The 14,222-nt window shown below is 39.8% G+C and overlaps 1 protein-coding gene across 1 annotated transcript in view; it reads right to left on the bottom strand.

The window, feature by feature from the left end:
• LOC103473267 (sodium/potassium-transporting ATPase subunit alpha-1) overlaps positions 1–10,150 on the bottom strand; it is a 26,246-nt gene extending 16,096 nt beyond the window's left edge. The window contains exon 1 of the mRNA XM_008423374.1: positions 9,955–10,150. Coding sequence (XP_008421596.1) covers positions 9,955–9,966 — 12 coding nt within the window. The 5' untranslated portion in view covers positions 9,967–10,150. The remainder of the gene's footprint in view (positions 1–9,954) is intronic.
• Positions 10,151–14,222: the final 4,072 nt, after the last annotated feature.

Raw genomic sequence — 14,222 nt, 5'->3', positions numbered from 1 at the left:
GATGGATGGATGGATGGATGGATGGATGGATGGATGGATGGATGGATGGATGGATGGATGGATGGATGGATGGATGGATGGATGGATGGATGGATCTGTTAAAACTTGTATCATTTCTCAGTTATTTCTGAAATGCAATCAGTCCAGTAATGTTGCTGATTAGCTCCGAAAACTTCAGTAAAATCCTTCAAACACATAAACAGTTTGGTTTTCCAAGCAGGCATTTACCCTGCAAAAATCACAAAACCCTTACCAAGTAATTTTGTTCTAGTTTCTACTGCAAATATATTAGTACACTTGAAATAAGATACAATTAACTTACTAATAACAGTTAATCAAGATACAAGAGCTTGTTTTAAGTCAATAATTCTTTAATATTGATGTGTTTTTAAGTTACAAAATGTTTAAATTTGGCAGGAAATTTGAAAATATCACTTGATAATTATGTGCTGTTCAAGGATTGAAGATTACTCCCTGAACACCAAATATAAAGTCTTAAAATATTTAAACATTTTAAAAAGACTTAAATAAATAAGCAATGCTTAGCCTGGTAGCCTAGCGGGTAGCTAGGCTACCAGGTAGCTAGGTAACCCTCGCCTGGTAGCTAGGCTACCAGGCGAGGGTTAAGGAATTATTGACTTAAACCTAGCTCTTACATCTTGGTGAAATGTTATTTGTAAGCTAGTGCAGTTGAAAAAAGGTCAAACAAAGATATTGGCACTAGAAAGTTGACCAAAAATTCTTGGTAAGATTTTGCATTTCTGCAGTGCGAAAAAAAATTTAAAAATCACCTTCCTCAAGCTTTCCCACAAGGAGGCAAGAAGTTACTTTTGAACCAATCAGAGCCTCCGTCACTAAAACAGATGTAAACCGTGAAAAACGGCTGAGCTCCACATTCAACCAGCAGAAGCAGAGCAGGCATGCTTTCTGCTCAGTGGCCTCCATCATGGAAACATTGCATCATCACTCCTTAGATTAAGACCCACTAAACTACAGTCAGAATAAAACTCATATTTATGTTAACCAATCACCTTCCAGGAACCAAGACCACAGAAATCCCCTCAAATCCTGAGTGTAATGCAGACATGTACCATGTGACACAGTCCTAGTTAAAGGGACAGTCCCTGTGTGTCAGTCAAAAGGTGAATGTTAGTGTTGAAATGTATGGATACAAATTTAGACCAAAAGGTGCAAACAGTCAATAGCAGATTTTCCAAAATCTTTACATCATAAACCATTTAAACATGGACCAATCACACCAACTACACTACATAGGAAATACTTTTCCTAATTTCATAATCCTGCACAACCTGAAGTTGGTCTGTTACAATAAAGCACAACAGCAGTCATGGTAGCAAAGTGAAAAGATGAAAGTTAAATAATTAAGTAATACACTATGCACTGGAGAAGTTTTTTCTCTAGATACCAACTTGCAACAGAAGAATTTGTCTCATGTTTTTACAGGAATCTAATTTCTATTCTGAACTTCATTTCAATAGAAAATAGAAAATGAAGCTAGAAATTCAGGTCTTAGATCCTCACCTAATCATAACAGAACAAGCTCTCTTCTGATTGGATTGTTTTAGGAATTAAAACTGGGCCAAAGTTTGCATTTGGTCAATGTTGAGCAAAAAAGCATTTTGATTTTAAAATAGATTTAAAAAAAAAAAAAAAAATGGGGGCGAAAAAAATTACTATATTTTAAATGACTGGAACAAACAGATATAAGAGGTCATCAGTAGAGTTTATTCTCTAAAACCTCCAAAAATATACATACATTTTCTGCTTAAGCCTAGAATAATTTTGACATACGTGTTGTCATAATTAATGGAGCAACAGTTTCTTGCCTGTTTTTGTACAATCGCCATGTGGGAATAAAATTCAGACAAATTTATCCAATCCAGTTTTTTTGTCTGTTATTATAGTCCAATACAAATGTTTTCTTCATGCAGCGCTTCCATTAAAATAAGAGACAACATGGCCTTTTCAGGAGAGCATCGAGAAAAAGTCAGGAAGTTATGAGGATGTTGAGATGGTGACAATGTTGGATGAAAAGAGTAAAAAGATGAAAGACAAGAAGATGAAATGGAAAGAATAGAGCATTAAAGAAGTGTTTTATCTTCTGGTGAAGCCTACTTTACACCCAACAATGGCTCTTTGTGCAGCTTCCATCGTCCTGCAGTTACAGCACAGGCACTGGGCTCAGAACCCAGTTCATGTGACTGTTAAGACCTGATGCATGTGGCCTGCTTCATCCAAATACCAACAAGCCATTTATTACTGGAGATCTGCCATTTTCAGCCACTCTGGTCTCATGATGCTCTTAGTGGAGTTTACAGTCAGAAAYCCTTCATAATAATGTTAACTTCTCCAACAACTGGATTGTGTTGTGAAACCTCAACAGCAGTGATCCCCAAACTATGGCCCGCGGGCTGGATCCGGCCCGCCTCCACATTTGGTCCGTCCCCCTGAACAATACCAGAGAGCATTTAGATTTTTTTTCATATACCATATTCTCCGGACTATAAGCCGCTACTTTTTTTCCTAAGCTTTGAACCACGCGGCTTATAGCCCGGTGCAGCTTATATGTGGATTTTTCTTCAACCACCAGGGGGCTCTTTAGCAAGAAGTGAATCATTGGAAGTCAAAATTGGAAATAAATGAAGAAAGCGCCCATTAAAACGGAATTAGGTTTYAATAGGGAATTGAAATTTGAGAATGTTGTTGATCAGTTAAATAGCATTGAGGGGAAAAAGATTTTTTAATTTTTAAAATAATACTGGGATCATTATGAGAATTTGAGGTATAGATATTAGGATCCAGTAGATAGTAGTGCAACAACAATGGATGCAAGCCATCGTTGAAATCTAAAGAAGAAGAAGAAGAGCAAGAAGAAGACGACGACGCCCATTTTCATTTAGCACATGCTAGTAGCAGACACGAAGGATCAGCACTTTTACCGTTACAGTTACCGTTCGGAAACTACCGTTATCAGTTCAGTTAAATCTAAACATGGCAAATTTTTCTTTTTCAACCATAATAAAAGTGATATTCAATTGACCTTTTATGACTCAAATTTTGGGTGTCCGCCCCCCTCTGCTGCACGTTGCATTGTTGTGGAAAACCTAGAGCGGCAGAGATATCTGAGGCTTGTAGTCCGGTGCGGCTTATGGTCTGGAAAATACGGTATTTATTTCATAAATAGTGTTATTCCCTGGATTTTTTCTGTGAAGAACCCAGAGAGGGTTATTTGATTTTATTTGATTGTGCTTTCTGGAAAACAAGAATTTTTTTTTACTTTTAGGCACTCCTGCAATCATCACACTTTTTCTGTTACAAACTGACTCCGGCCCCCACCAGACAAGGGAAAAGTTATGTGGCCCTCACATGAAAAAGTTTGAGGACCCCTGCTCAATGGCATTGGACAGAAAGACGGGAATGATTCGGGTCTGGAAGATCAACCTGCTGAACGCTGAGAGTCAGAAGAAAGCATCTGCTTGGAATTTTGGAAGTGCCTCACGTTTTCCAGGCAGGATTCCTGTTGGCGCCCCTTTCTGGTGCCAGGGTGTTCAGCCAGATACACAAGCTGCTCATTGAAYTGTATCCTGCTCACTTCCAACACACACCAACTCTGGGACTTGACCCAGTTGCTACCAACAACTATTACCCCTTTCTTCCCATGTCCACTCTCCCACGTCTATCCCTCCATCATTCTCCCACTTCCTCCAACAAATCTTTTCTGTTCAAACTGTGAAAAAGGAGTGTGTTAATTTACACTGTTTAGAACTCTTTTCACGTCCTCTGCAGTTTCCAATTGTTCCTGAGCGGGTGGGGGGTGGGGGGGGAGTGAGAGAGAGAGAGAGAGAAAGAGAGAGAGAGAAAGATATTTCTGGAAACCTGTTGGAAAACTAAATTCCTACAAATCAAGAACTCAAACTCACTCTACCTTTATATGACTTTAACAGAGTTGACTGTTCTACAAGTCTTTAAAAGGAAATATTTGTTGAGTTTTCCATGCCAAGTTGTCCTTTTGCATTACAATTTTTAAATTACTATTTCCAAGTTTTCCTCCAAGAGTTGGAAGCCTTGAATTTGACAACCAAATATTCAAAAAGAGAAAGAGTAATACAGATTAATCAGGTTCTTGACCTCAAAGTCTTAAACTGCCTCCTACACTTTCAGGATGGGTGGAGAGATCAATGGATGAATTTGGTCTTTGAAGAATGAACCATTTTCTCTTTGTACTGCTAAAAGTGTAGGTAGTAAAAAGATTAATTCTCAGGTGGATTCCTGTTGAGGTTTTCTGTAGAAATCCCAACGAGGCAAAGCAAAGAAGTAAAACGAGCAGTTTTCTAGAAAATCCAGAATGGGAAGGACTGCAAGAGAGAATCTTAAAAACTTTGCTTGTAAGCAAAGTTTTCAAGATTCTCTCTTTTTTTTATTCTTTTTTTTTTCATTTTCAACATTTTTTTTCATTTTCAGCACAAGTGCTGATAAACATGAGGTACTGAGAGTAAGCACTTTCCAAACTTTAAAGAATGGACAGACCTCTTGAACTGGGCTTCTTGTGGTTGTGGGTTTCTAGACAAAATCAGTCAGGTGAAAACATCCAGAAGAATAACCAGGGATGCACTAACAAATCAGCTCCTTAATTTTGTAAGATGATCAATTGGTCAACACTTAACTTGAAATCGATCTTATCAACCAATCTCATCTACCTCCACAAAGGTCCTAACATCAGACATTCCGTTCTTCTGCTCTGCCATGGGAGACAGCTGACTGACCTCTGTCACCAGGTCACATCTGACTGACCAAAGGTGAGTCAGATTTTTTTTGAACAGATTGGTTATTGGTCGGAAAACTGCAAATGGTGCACCCCTAGTATGACTGACTACTGGCTGTCTCTCCAATCCAAACTGAAAACACCGTACAAATTGCCAAAAAAGGAGTTACAAAGTTGGATTGGTTGGAATGAAGTTCTTAATGTAAACCAGCCACTTTGCTTTTAAGAACGAATAAACTTACAGACTCCTCCTGAGGTGGGAGTTCCATTGAGATTTTCTTGACAACTCCAGTTAGAAAAAAGATCAAGAGGCAGACCAACTGGATGCCTACTCAATCTGGACCTGGGAAGCTTTGATAGGAAGTACTGAAGAATGAATGGCTGAATGATGGTAGCTAGACAGATTACTTGAAAGGGAAATTCAGGAGTCACCATTAGTGGGGAACCAATCTAATCTGGGAATATCATCAGGTCTGCCAAGAAGCTTGAAATTTTTGATTGCTAGAATCAAAACTTTGAATACTACAGTACAATAATACTCTGTACTATCCAAAACTAGTCTGTGGAAAGACAGAGTACTATCTACAAAACAAATAAGATTGATGCAAGGAGGGACAGACTGGCCACTGGAAGAGATTTCTGTTGAGGTTTCCTGTCAAGTTAATCTTGGAAAAGGTTAAGAAGCAGATCTGTCAACAACTACGAATACAGTCAAAAACATTGGAACAGGTTTGATTTAGAGAAAGATGCAAATACTTGTCAAAATACCCCATCTCCAAACCAATCTTGGAGATTTCTAGGTAAATTTATATGGGGAAAGGGTGAACAAGTGGATCTAAAGGTCAGATTTCCCAAAGAGGAGAAAAAAACATTGGCAGACTGAATTCACCTAGATGGATGGCTGGATTTAACATAGTAATTCCTACACTCTAAATCTAAATAAAAGCACTCTCAATTTAGAAGTATATTTCAAAACAATTTTATATTTAAAAAAAATTAAAGAAAGAAAACATTTTTAAAAGCATTTAAATTGGAAATATCAAAAACTTAAACACTTCCTTTTTTTCTACTAATTGCCCTATTGGCAATACTGAAGTTAGACACTGAAGTTAGTTGAGTATAGACACTATAGTTGAGTAGGGGTTAGGGTATCACCTCTTGGATTCGTCATGGAACATTTTGAGATTTTCATTCAGTAGAACAGTAGAGGAAGAGGATGCCTGTTCTTCTGACATTCTGAAAGGAAATGTTCCACTTTCTGCTGAGCAACAGGCTTGTGGAAAAAAACAGTTTATCAAAACAAAAACTTCCAACTCAGATTGTGTGAGGAAAGGGGCAGGAATTAGGAGAAGGAGAAAGCAATGACTAGTGATGCAACAATCAGATGAATGAAAACACAACAGTAAGGCAGCGGGAGCTACAGATGAAGGTGGGAGAAAAAGGAAAGAAGTACACTGTGTTCTGAAACAGACAAGGGGCAGTGTGCGACAAAATCCCGTTAATACACGATGACTGCCGAGCGGAAAGAATGTTAAATCCTTTAGAATGGGTGAAGGAAAACGGGTAGAGAGAGAATAAGGGGGTAAATGGACTGAAAACAAATAAATGTGAAGGTCCAGTCCGAAGCCCCTTTGGCTGAGATTAGAGGTGGCCAGAGGGTTGACGGTCTGTCAGTTTGCGTTGGGAACCCCCCTCCCCGGAAAAATAAGCAGCTGAAGGGCTTTAATCTGGAACATGTTGTTCTAAAGTTCCCCTTTTCTGTTTATTTAGCAGATTGTTCTACTGTGGATTTATTTGTTCTTAATCAACTCTGGAACTCATAAACTACACACAAGGACATTTCTCATCAGCTTTCAACTGTACAAAAATACAACTCTATGAAGAAACCAAGGACATCTCTACATAGTTTTCTAAAACCAGACTGAATCATGAAAAATACAACAGAGATCAGGGTCACTGCAGCCTTGTATGGATTCTCTACAAATTCCACAATAATATTTTTTATGGTTTGCTTTACAAAATATACCATTCAACCAGAGATCTGCTCCTGTAATTAGTTTGGAGAGATCCCAGAAGCTCAACTGGTTTGACACAGTGACAGTTGGGAAGTTTTACCATTAGGATAGCACTAAGAGTTCTGTTGACTAGCTCAGGCAAGCCACACAAGTTCTTTCAACTGGCTCAGAAAAATTACACAAGAAACAAGTTTTTTTTACCTGGAAAGTTAGCTTTACGAGCTACGTTAGGTTCAGAGACTGTACCTAGTTCAGAGGTAACCCACAACACCATGGCCTTGTTCAGAGCAACCAAAGAACCAAATAAAATAAAACTATCTGGTTCAGAGTTCCCATATAGCCAAGATACCAGTTCCATTACCTTTAACTAGTCCGGACCAGCTCAATCAACTTTCATAACAGGTTCCAAGAGCAAACATCTCAAAGTACAAGGCGCCATCAAAGAGCATCTCTAGATTATAAAGGGAAATAAATCTAGAAACATGCCAAGTTCTTTGCTTTAGTTCATCAGGTTTTCCCACCTGATAGTCCACTAGACTTGGTTTTATTATGAACCAAAGTTGTAACATTTGTTCCATTTCCAGCTGCTGTGGTTCTCTTACACACCACACAAACCTTTTGGAAAAGCTACCCCCTTCCTGTGGAGGCGCTGCACCAAGAACCACATGTAAACCTCAGAAGAAGTCACTGAGTGCCACTTCCTTTTTCATAAAATGTAAACAAAAATAGAGTGGCATAACATTTTTGTGGTTGTAGGATTTGTCTTTAGTAAATGACCATGAGTCATTTCTCCCGCTTGTACTGGACTCTTGTGTTTGTTTTGATTGTATTCACTCAGAATGCCCTGCGCCATAGTCCGCTTCCTGCTTTTGGAGCGGTCTCTGGCCCATTTGCCATTCACAAATGCATTCAAACCACACCAGAATTCACGCAAGCCAAGACCAAGGGTTGTAGGTGGACCAGAATTTACATTTTTGTCTGCATTAGAGTTCAATTAAAGATTCACACCTCCCCAAATAAATCAGACTTTCTAGGCAAGTGAACTAAAGTTGGATTAAAGCGGGCTAAGCAGGGCTGATGGGAATGCGGGTTTGGAGTATTAGCATCAGTACTTTGTTTTGGTAGCTAAATCAGGTGACTGATTAATTCTAATGCTTTTCCATCCTCCATAGCAGTGTTTTCCACTGAAGCCAAATCTAACCTCGTCTAAAGTGCGACTTTGAATTCCCAGGTTGGTTAAATTTGGCACATACTGTAGGAAAAACAACAATCTTCACAAAAAAAGAGGGAAGGACTGAAAAATCTATGCCATTTAAGCTCTTTTGAATTAAGTTGTGATGTATGAATTATTCAATAAATCTCCTTGAAACTCCCCTTCTCTTACAACTGCTGAGCACTAGGACTGCAGCTTGTGTCACCCTGCCCTCATTTTGTTTCAGATCTTATCAGCGATTCACTTCACATTTTTCTAGCTGAAAAACGCTGTTGATTAACTGAGACGTCCAGCTGCTTGGATTTAAAAAAAGAAAATATTACGTTTAATCAGTGTATTGGGAGGGTTGAACTATCCGCCCTTTCCCCTTATATCCATCTGCAGTCAAGTTCCTCAACAGTGGCAATGCGGCAACTGGTGCCTTACGTCTCAACCCCCTCCACCCATCTGCTTCACACCTCCCTTTCTAGAGCCCCCTCCTGTGACGCCCCTCAGCTCACTTGGTTTAGTGTTTTTATCGCCCTGTGTTGTGGAGAGGTTGAAGAAACTGCAAAAATGGCAGCGAAGAGGGAAATCTCATATTTAAAACAAGGCAGAAGTCCAAAAAATGAGAAGGTGGGGGTTGGGGCACATCGGAGGTCTCATCATACATTTGCACTCAATAGCCCAGATCTCCTGAATTATAGCCAGACAAGTTCTCATCCTTCTCTGCAACAAGACAACCACCTCGTCCACATTTGGCTGCATTTACCAGAGAAGAAAAGGAGGGGAAGCAGAGAAGGAGAAGAAGGGGGTGCAGTGGGAAAGAGGGGGAATGTTGGATGGGGGCAGGGCATGGCTTTCATCTCATATGGGAGCAAGCAGCAGAAGCCAAAAAACTCAGGATGAGAAAGCATGAAGACATAGCCCAGAATGAGGAACTCCTTCTTCACATCTCCCGCCAGACCGGCTGGATCTTGTCCCCCCGCCACCACCTGCTTCTCCGTCTCCTCATCCCCACCCGGGGGTAAATTTGTATTCCGCAGAATGGCAGGGTGTGGCGGCAGAGATCAGTTTCATCTTATGGCGATTCAAGTTTATGGAAAACGGACAGCAGTCGGTTTTGATGTAGCAGGATGGTCAGAGAAACTATCTGAAGGATGGAAATTACACCTAAAGACAAATTTAAGTCAAGGAGAAACACTAAACTGGGAAATTTCATTAAAATAAAATTAAATAACGTTTTCGTAACTGTTTGTTTTCCTCTGTATGCTGTAAATAATCAATACTATAGAAAAGCAGTCATGGTCAGCCTCCTTACAAGGAGAGGACTCCAGACAAGTCTGACATTAAGCAGAACAGACAAAAAAAGCTGCAAAAGGAATACACAAACTAAATCACCTCAATGTTTCAGAGAAGTAAAAGGGAAAAAAACTTGTAGAAGTAAGACTTGCTACATTTTAGGCGTCATCTTCCACGTTTAGCAGCTACTTTCAACATTTTTCACTTGAAAGGAGCACCAAAAGTTTTGCCCTCCACGCTTTACGCCCGTTATTTTCTCAATGGTAACAGCTTTTACTTCCACTAAAGCAGACAAACTTTGACAGCCAAAGGCGGCGGAGAACATCCCGTTATGTAACCCGACACCGAGCAGTTTTCCCAAGGAGCATCTCTCCTCCTTTTCGGAAAAACACGAAAACTTCTCAAACATCTCCAGCAGGCATCGCCTCAGACAGCCCCAAATGTGCTCAGTTTGAGGAGCTTCTATTCACCGAGGCTTAAAACACGGAAACAGCGGGCATTTACACAAAATGCAGCTTATCTTTCAACGCGGTGGTCTCCACCTTCTTTTCGATCAACATCGATTTACAGACACTTGTTAGAATGTTGTTTAAACTTTTAAACTGCCCGTTTATGAACAGATCCGCCTCGTTTTTCTTAAAAAGAAAAAAAATTATACTCACCCCTCTTCCCATGGTTGCTAAGATTATTTTTTCTCCTCTTCAAGTAAAATTGGTCAAATAAAACTCCGCCTTAAAAAAATTTGTACAATAAAAAAAATCTATCAAAATAAAATGAAATCTTGGATGTGCTCTGTATTTGTTTTATTTTTATTATTATTATTATTATTTAATCTTCAGCACGTGTCACTCCTTCTGAGCACACATCCCGCGAACCGCCGCGGCAGAACCTCTTATAGTCTGCGTTCCTTCCATTATGACGTCGACACCATTTGCCATGGTAACCCCCACGGAAAAAGGCGGGGCTTCCTCCATTTTCTTTTTTTAAATTTTAAAACCATGCAACACACGGTACGCATAACATCATACCATGTACTACTGCGAATTTCAGAAGAAAATACAGGTTCGGGTTTTTATTTTCAATATTTGTTAGAGAAATAATTGCTCACAGCTTGAGCGATATTCCAGTTATTTATTTCATTCGAAGGGCTAATTCAAAGATTGAATAAATACAAACTCTATACCAAAAAAATTCAATACAGAAAATTCAACATTAAAGAAGGCAGCTGACTTGGAATGCATCGTAGCTGAAATAGCTGATTGGTCAGAGATCTGAATCAAATATGTGAATGGAAAGTTGAGTGGAAGAAAAAACTGGGTTTGACAAAGCTGTTAAAAAGACAGGGGTAATCACAGATATGAGAAGAACCAAATCCTGTCCAAGATTCTAGGGACGGTCTGACCATAAAGAGTAGAAGACTGTTGCTGATTGGTCCAAACTCTTCTTGTGAGATTTTCAATATTTGTGACTATTTATTTTTACAGCATTTTCAAACAAAGAACATAGGACAAAGTGATTTAAAGCCAAAGTGACTACATTAATTTGAAAAAAGAGACCCTTTTGCCATCTAATAACCTCTAATAACCCATAGATTGCTTTTGGGTGTGTGCATGTTTTGCTAATTGGTTGTAAAAAACTAAAAYCTTCAAACTAAAGTGTTTAGTTGATGTGTTTTAAAATGACAATAAATCTTAAATAGACATGAGATGAAAATGGGTAAAACAAAATTTTACTAGATTTTTATTTAAATGTCACACTATTATATTCTCCAAACACCAACTTGTACTACAGTATTCATGACATCATTGCCCATATATGGAAACATCCGAGATATATGACAAAAACTGCAGAAGTTTAGAATGTAGATCTACATTCTAAACTACATTCTACATTCTAGATGGTCACTGAATGAGGTGGATGTCTAGGAACAAAATAACTGACAGATGTTTTGTTGGTGACTTTGTTTTTATTATTTTACCCATAAAAAGTAAATTAAACCATTTTTATATATCCATATTTATACCAATAACTTTCATGACAAAAATGTAAAACAATGACCTGCATTTCAATTTAATACATGCAAAACATGCAAAAGTTTAAAAAATTTAGATTTAGATCTGTAGTTTTAAATATGAAGGTTCAAGTACTAAGCATGCACTATGGATGGAAACACTAAATATGTCCATCCATCCATTTTCTTTACACCCTTGTCCCATAGTGGGGTCGGGAGGGTTGCTGGTGCCTATCTCCAGCTAACCTTCCGGGCGAGAGGCGGGGTCACCCTGGACAGGTTGCCAGTCTGTCGCAGAGCATCACAAAGATACACAACCATGCACAACACTAAATATGTAATTTAAGATAAAAAAATGTCTATGGACCTTGCTTTGTGCATTGGTGCGCAGACATGTTGGAACAGGAAGTGGCCATTCCCAAACTGTTTACACAAAGATGGGAGTTGTACACAAAACAATGACACTTATTTCGTAGTAAAAACATTCTAAATATTTTAAGTATCTCTAAGTAGGTTAAACATTCATTGTTGTTTTTGCTATGTTTTATGGAGCAGACAATGAGTGTTTTTTGCTAACCATAATGGTCTGGTCCTAAGATGTTACAGAACCCCAAATTTCAAGACACATTCATTAAATCTACACTTACCTGTCTCTTTTTGGTAGGTAAACCAATTTAATTTCTCGTTAACACAGTTATCATATCAACCAACCACACAGCAGAAGCAACTCCATATGTTCAGGCATCTAAATGTGGTAAAGATGAGGAGTCAAAAACTGTGCATCAGACTAGGGGAACACTTGTGTGGCTAAAAATCCCTGGACAATAATGTTTGATACACCTCAAGCCACTTGGTAGCAGCTGAATACTGCTTGAATACTCAGCAGTATTCAAAAAATACTGCTGAGTATTTTTTGAATGCCTGAGTGTAGTTACTGGCTATTTTCATCCCTTAATGTGTGATCCTCTCAAATTGTTTTCAGTAACCAGTGGCCTCCACAGTCTACAGGTCTCTAGCACCAGAGCATCTTTGCAATTGGAGGAATGGAAAATGGAGAGAATTATGAATATGTAGCTGAAAGAGCTGTTATTATGGCGATAAGGACAGGAATCTGAGAAATTCTTCAGAGACCATGCGGAAACAATGCCACAAAGACATTTCTGAATGACCAATGAGTGCGATTGGTCTAAAGGTGGGCTATGGTTGCTGTTTATCAAACAGAACAACTGCTTCTCTTCTGCTGACAACAAAATTCTCTCAGGATTATATTAAAACTAGAATAGGTAAAAAAAAACTGCCAGGAAGACAGTTCAGCCAAAACACTGTCACCATGCATACACCTCTCCCGGCCGAACAGCTGGGTGCGCAGACACCTCCTTCCCCCTGCTGCTTTGACAAGGTTGTTGTGTGCTGATAGCGGGCAACTAACTTCTGCAACCTCTCAGCTTCTAAATCCAGAGTGGGTAAGGCAGACTTAGCCCTGAAACACAGAAGACGCACCACTCAGTGTTTCTTAGCCAGTAGGTAATATTGCTTTCTATAGGCTCCTATTAGCTCTAGAGTCCCCTGAACGTGTCCTTCTCTTTGCGACCCTTTAACACATTGCAAATAGCTGTAGTATACCTGACCCGAGGACCCTCTCTACAGTGGTTAAAGGATCCATGTTGAGGGGACACATTGATAATCAACTGGTTTGTTCTGTAGTACGGTACAGCAAGGCAGCAGCAATGCCCTTGTAGCTATTTGCATGTGTTCCAGAAGCTCTTAAATCGTTTGATCCCTCAGTACAAATGAGAGATTTAGGCTTTCATCCCTGGATCTGCTGTAAGCCTGAAACAAGACACATTCTGTCACTTGTTGCATTTTGCATGGCTAGCGGCAAACTTCTTGAACTCTACAGTTATTTTTTGAAATTGCCAAGCAAATCTTGCATCGCCATCCACTCCTGCCTACTACTTCTGACAAGTGACCTTCTTGGACAGGTCGAGCCCACTGCCACAGTGCTATTGTCTCCTGATGGGAAGACGTGCCACTCAGCATCGGCCTCTCTCACATGTAGTCAGGCAGCCTTGAAGAGCTTGACAAGATAAACCAAAGATAGATCAAACGTCCAAAGGAAGACTTCACTGCTTCTGTTTTCTGCAGACATGCTGATTTCTTTGGTTCTGCGCAGAAAAAGCAGGAGTAAACACATAAAACAACAGGTGGGCCTGAAAGACAGATGGACACGCACCAGAGATGCGACTGCATTGTGTGCACAGGCTCACCTACATGCATCTGCATGCAGACGTAAAGAAACCTTTCTGTTTTTGGGTAGTCAAGCATGTGGCGTAACTGTAGCACGTGTCGCCGGCGTTCTTCTATAAATGGCCCAGATTTTATTTAGATGTTCAAGAGAGGAGAGAGAGTGAATTCTCAAATAGGGTTGCGATGGCAACAAGCACGTTCAGTGGGGGCGAGGCGGGGATTATGAGGAGCGGGGGGGAGGGGGGCTAGGTTGGGGTGGAGGAATGATAATGTTGGTGTCTGCAATCGTTTTCCTTCAAAATGAGAGAAGATAAATCCAAGAGCTGCGTTTTGTGATTTCACTCCACATTGAGAAAATTGAGGAAACTAGAGAAGCCAATAAATCTGCTGATCTCCTGCTCCCACTTCTTCCCTTCCTCTTTATCACATCGACTTGCTTCCTTCACCATCCATCAACCTCATTCTCTCCCTTCCGCCTGTTTTCCTCCGCATCCCTCCATCCTTTTGTCTGCAGATTCTTCTTGCCCGTCTTGCAGCAGCTCCCTCTCCAGTGAGGGAGAGAAATCTGATTGGCTGCTGGGAATATTCCATCTTCCACAAATGGAAATCTGAACGGTTTTGAGGGATACTCATCGTAATGGCTCAAGTGTTTTCCCCTCAAGTATGTGAACA

This window comes from Poecilia reticulata, linkage group LG2 (genome assembly GCF_000633615.1).
Source record: "Poecilia reticulata strain Guanapo linkage group LG2, Guppy_female_1.0+MT, whole genome shotgun sequence".
NCBI lineage: Eukaryota > Metazoa > Chordata > Actinopteri > Cyprinodontiformes > Poeciliidae > Poecilia > Poecilia reticulata.
This window is presented reverse-complemented; position numbering and strand designations above follow the sequence as displayed.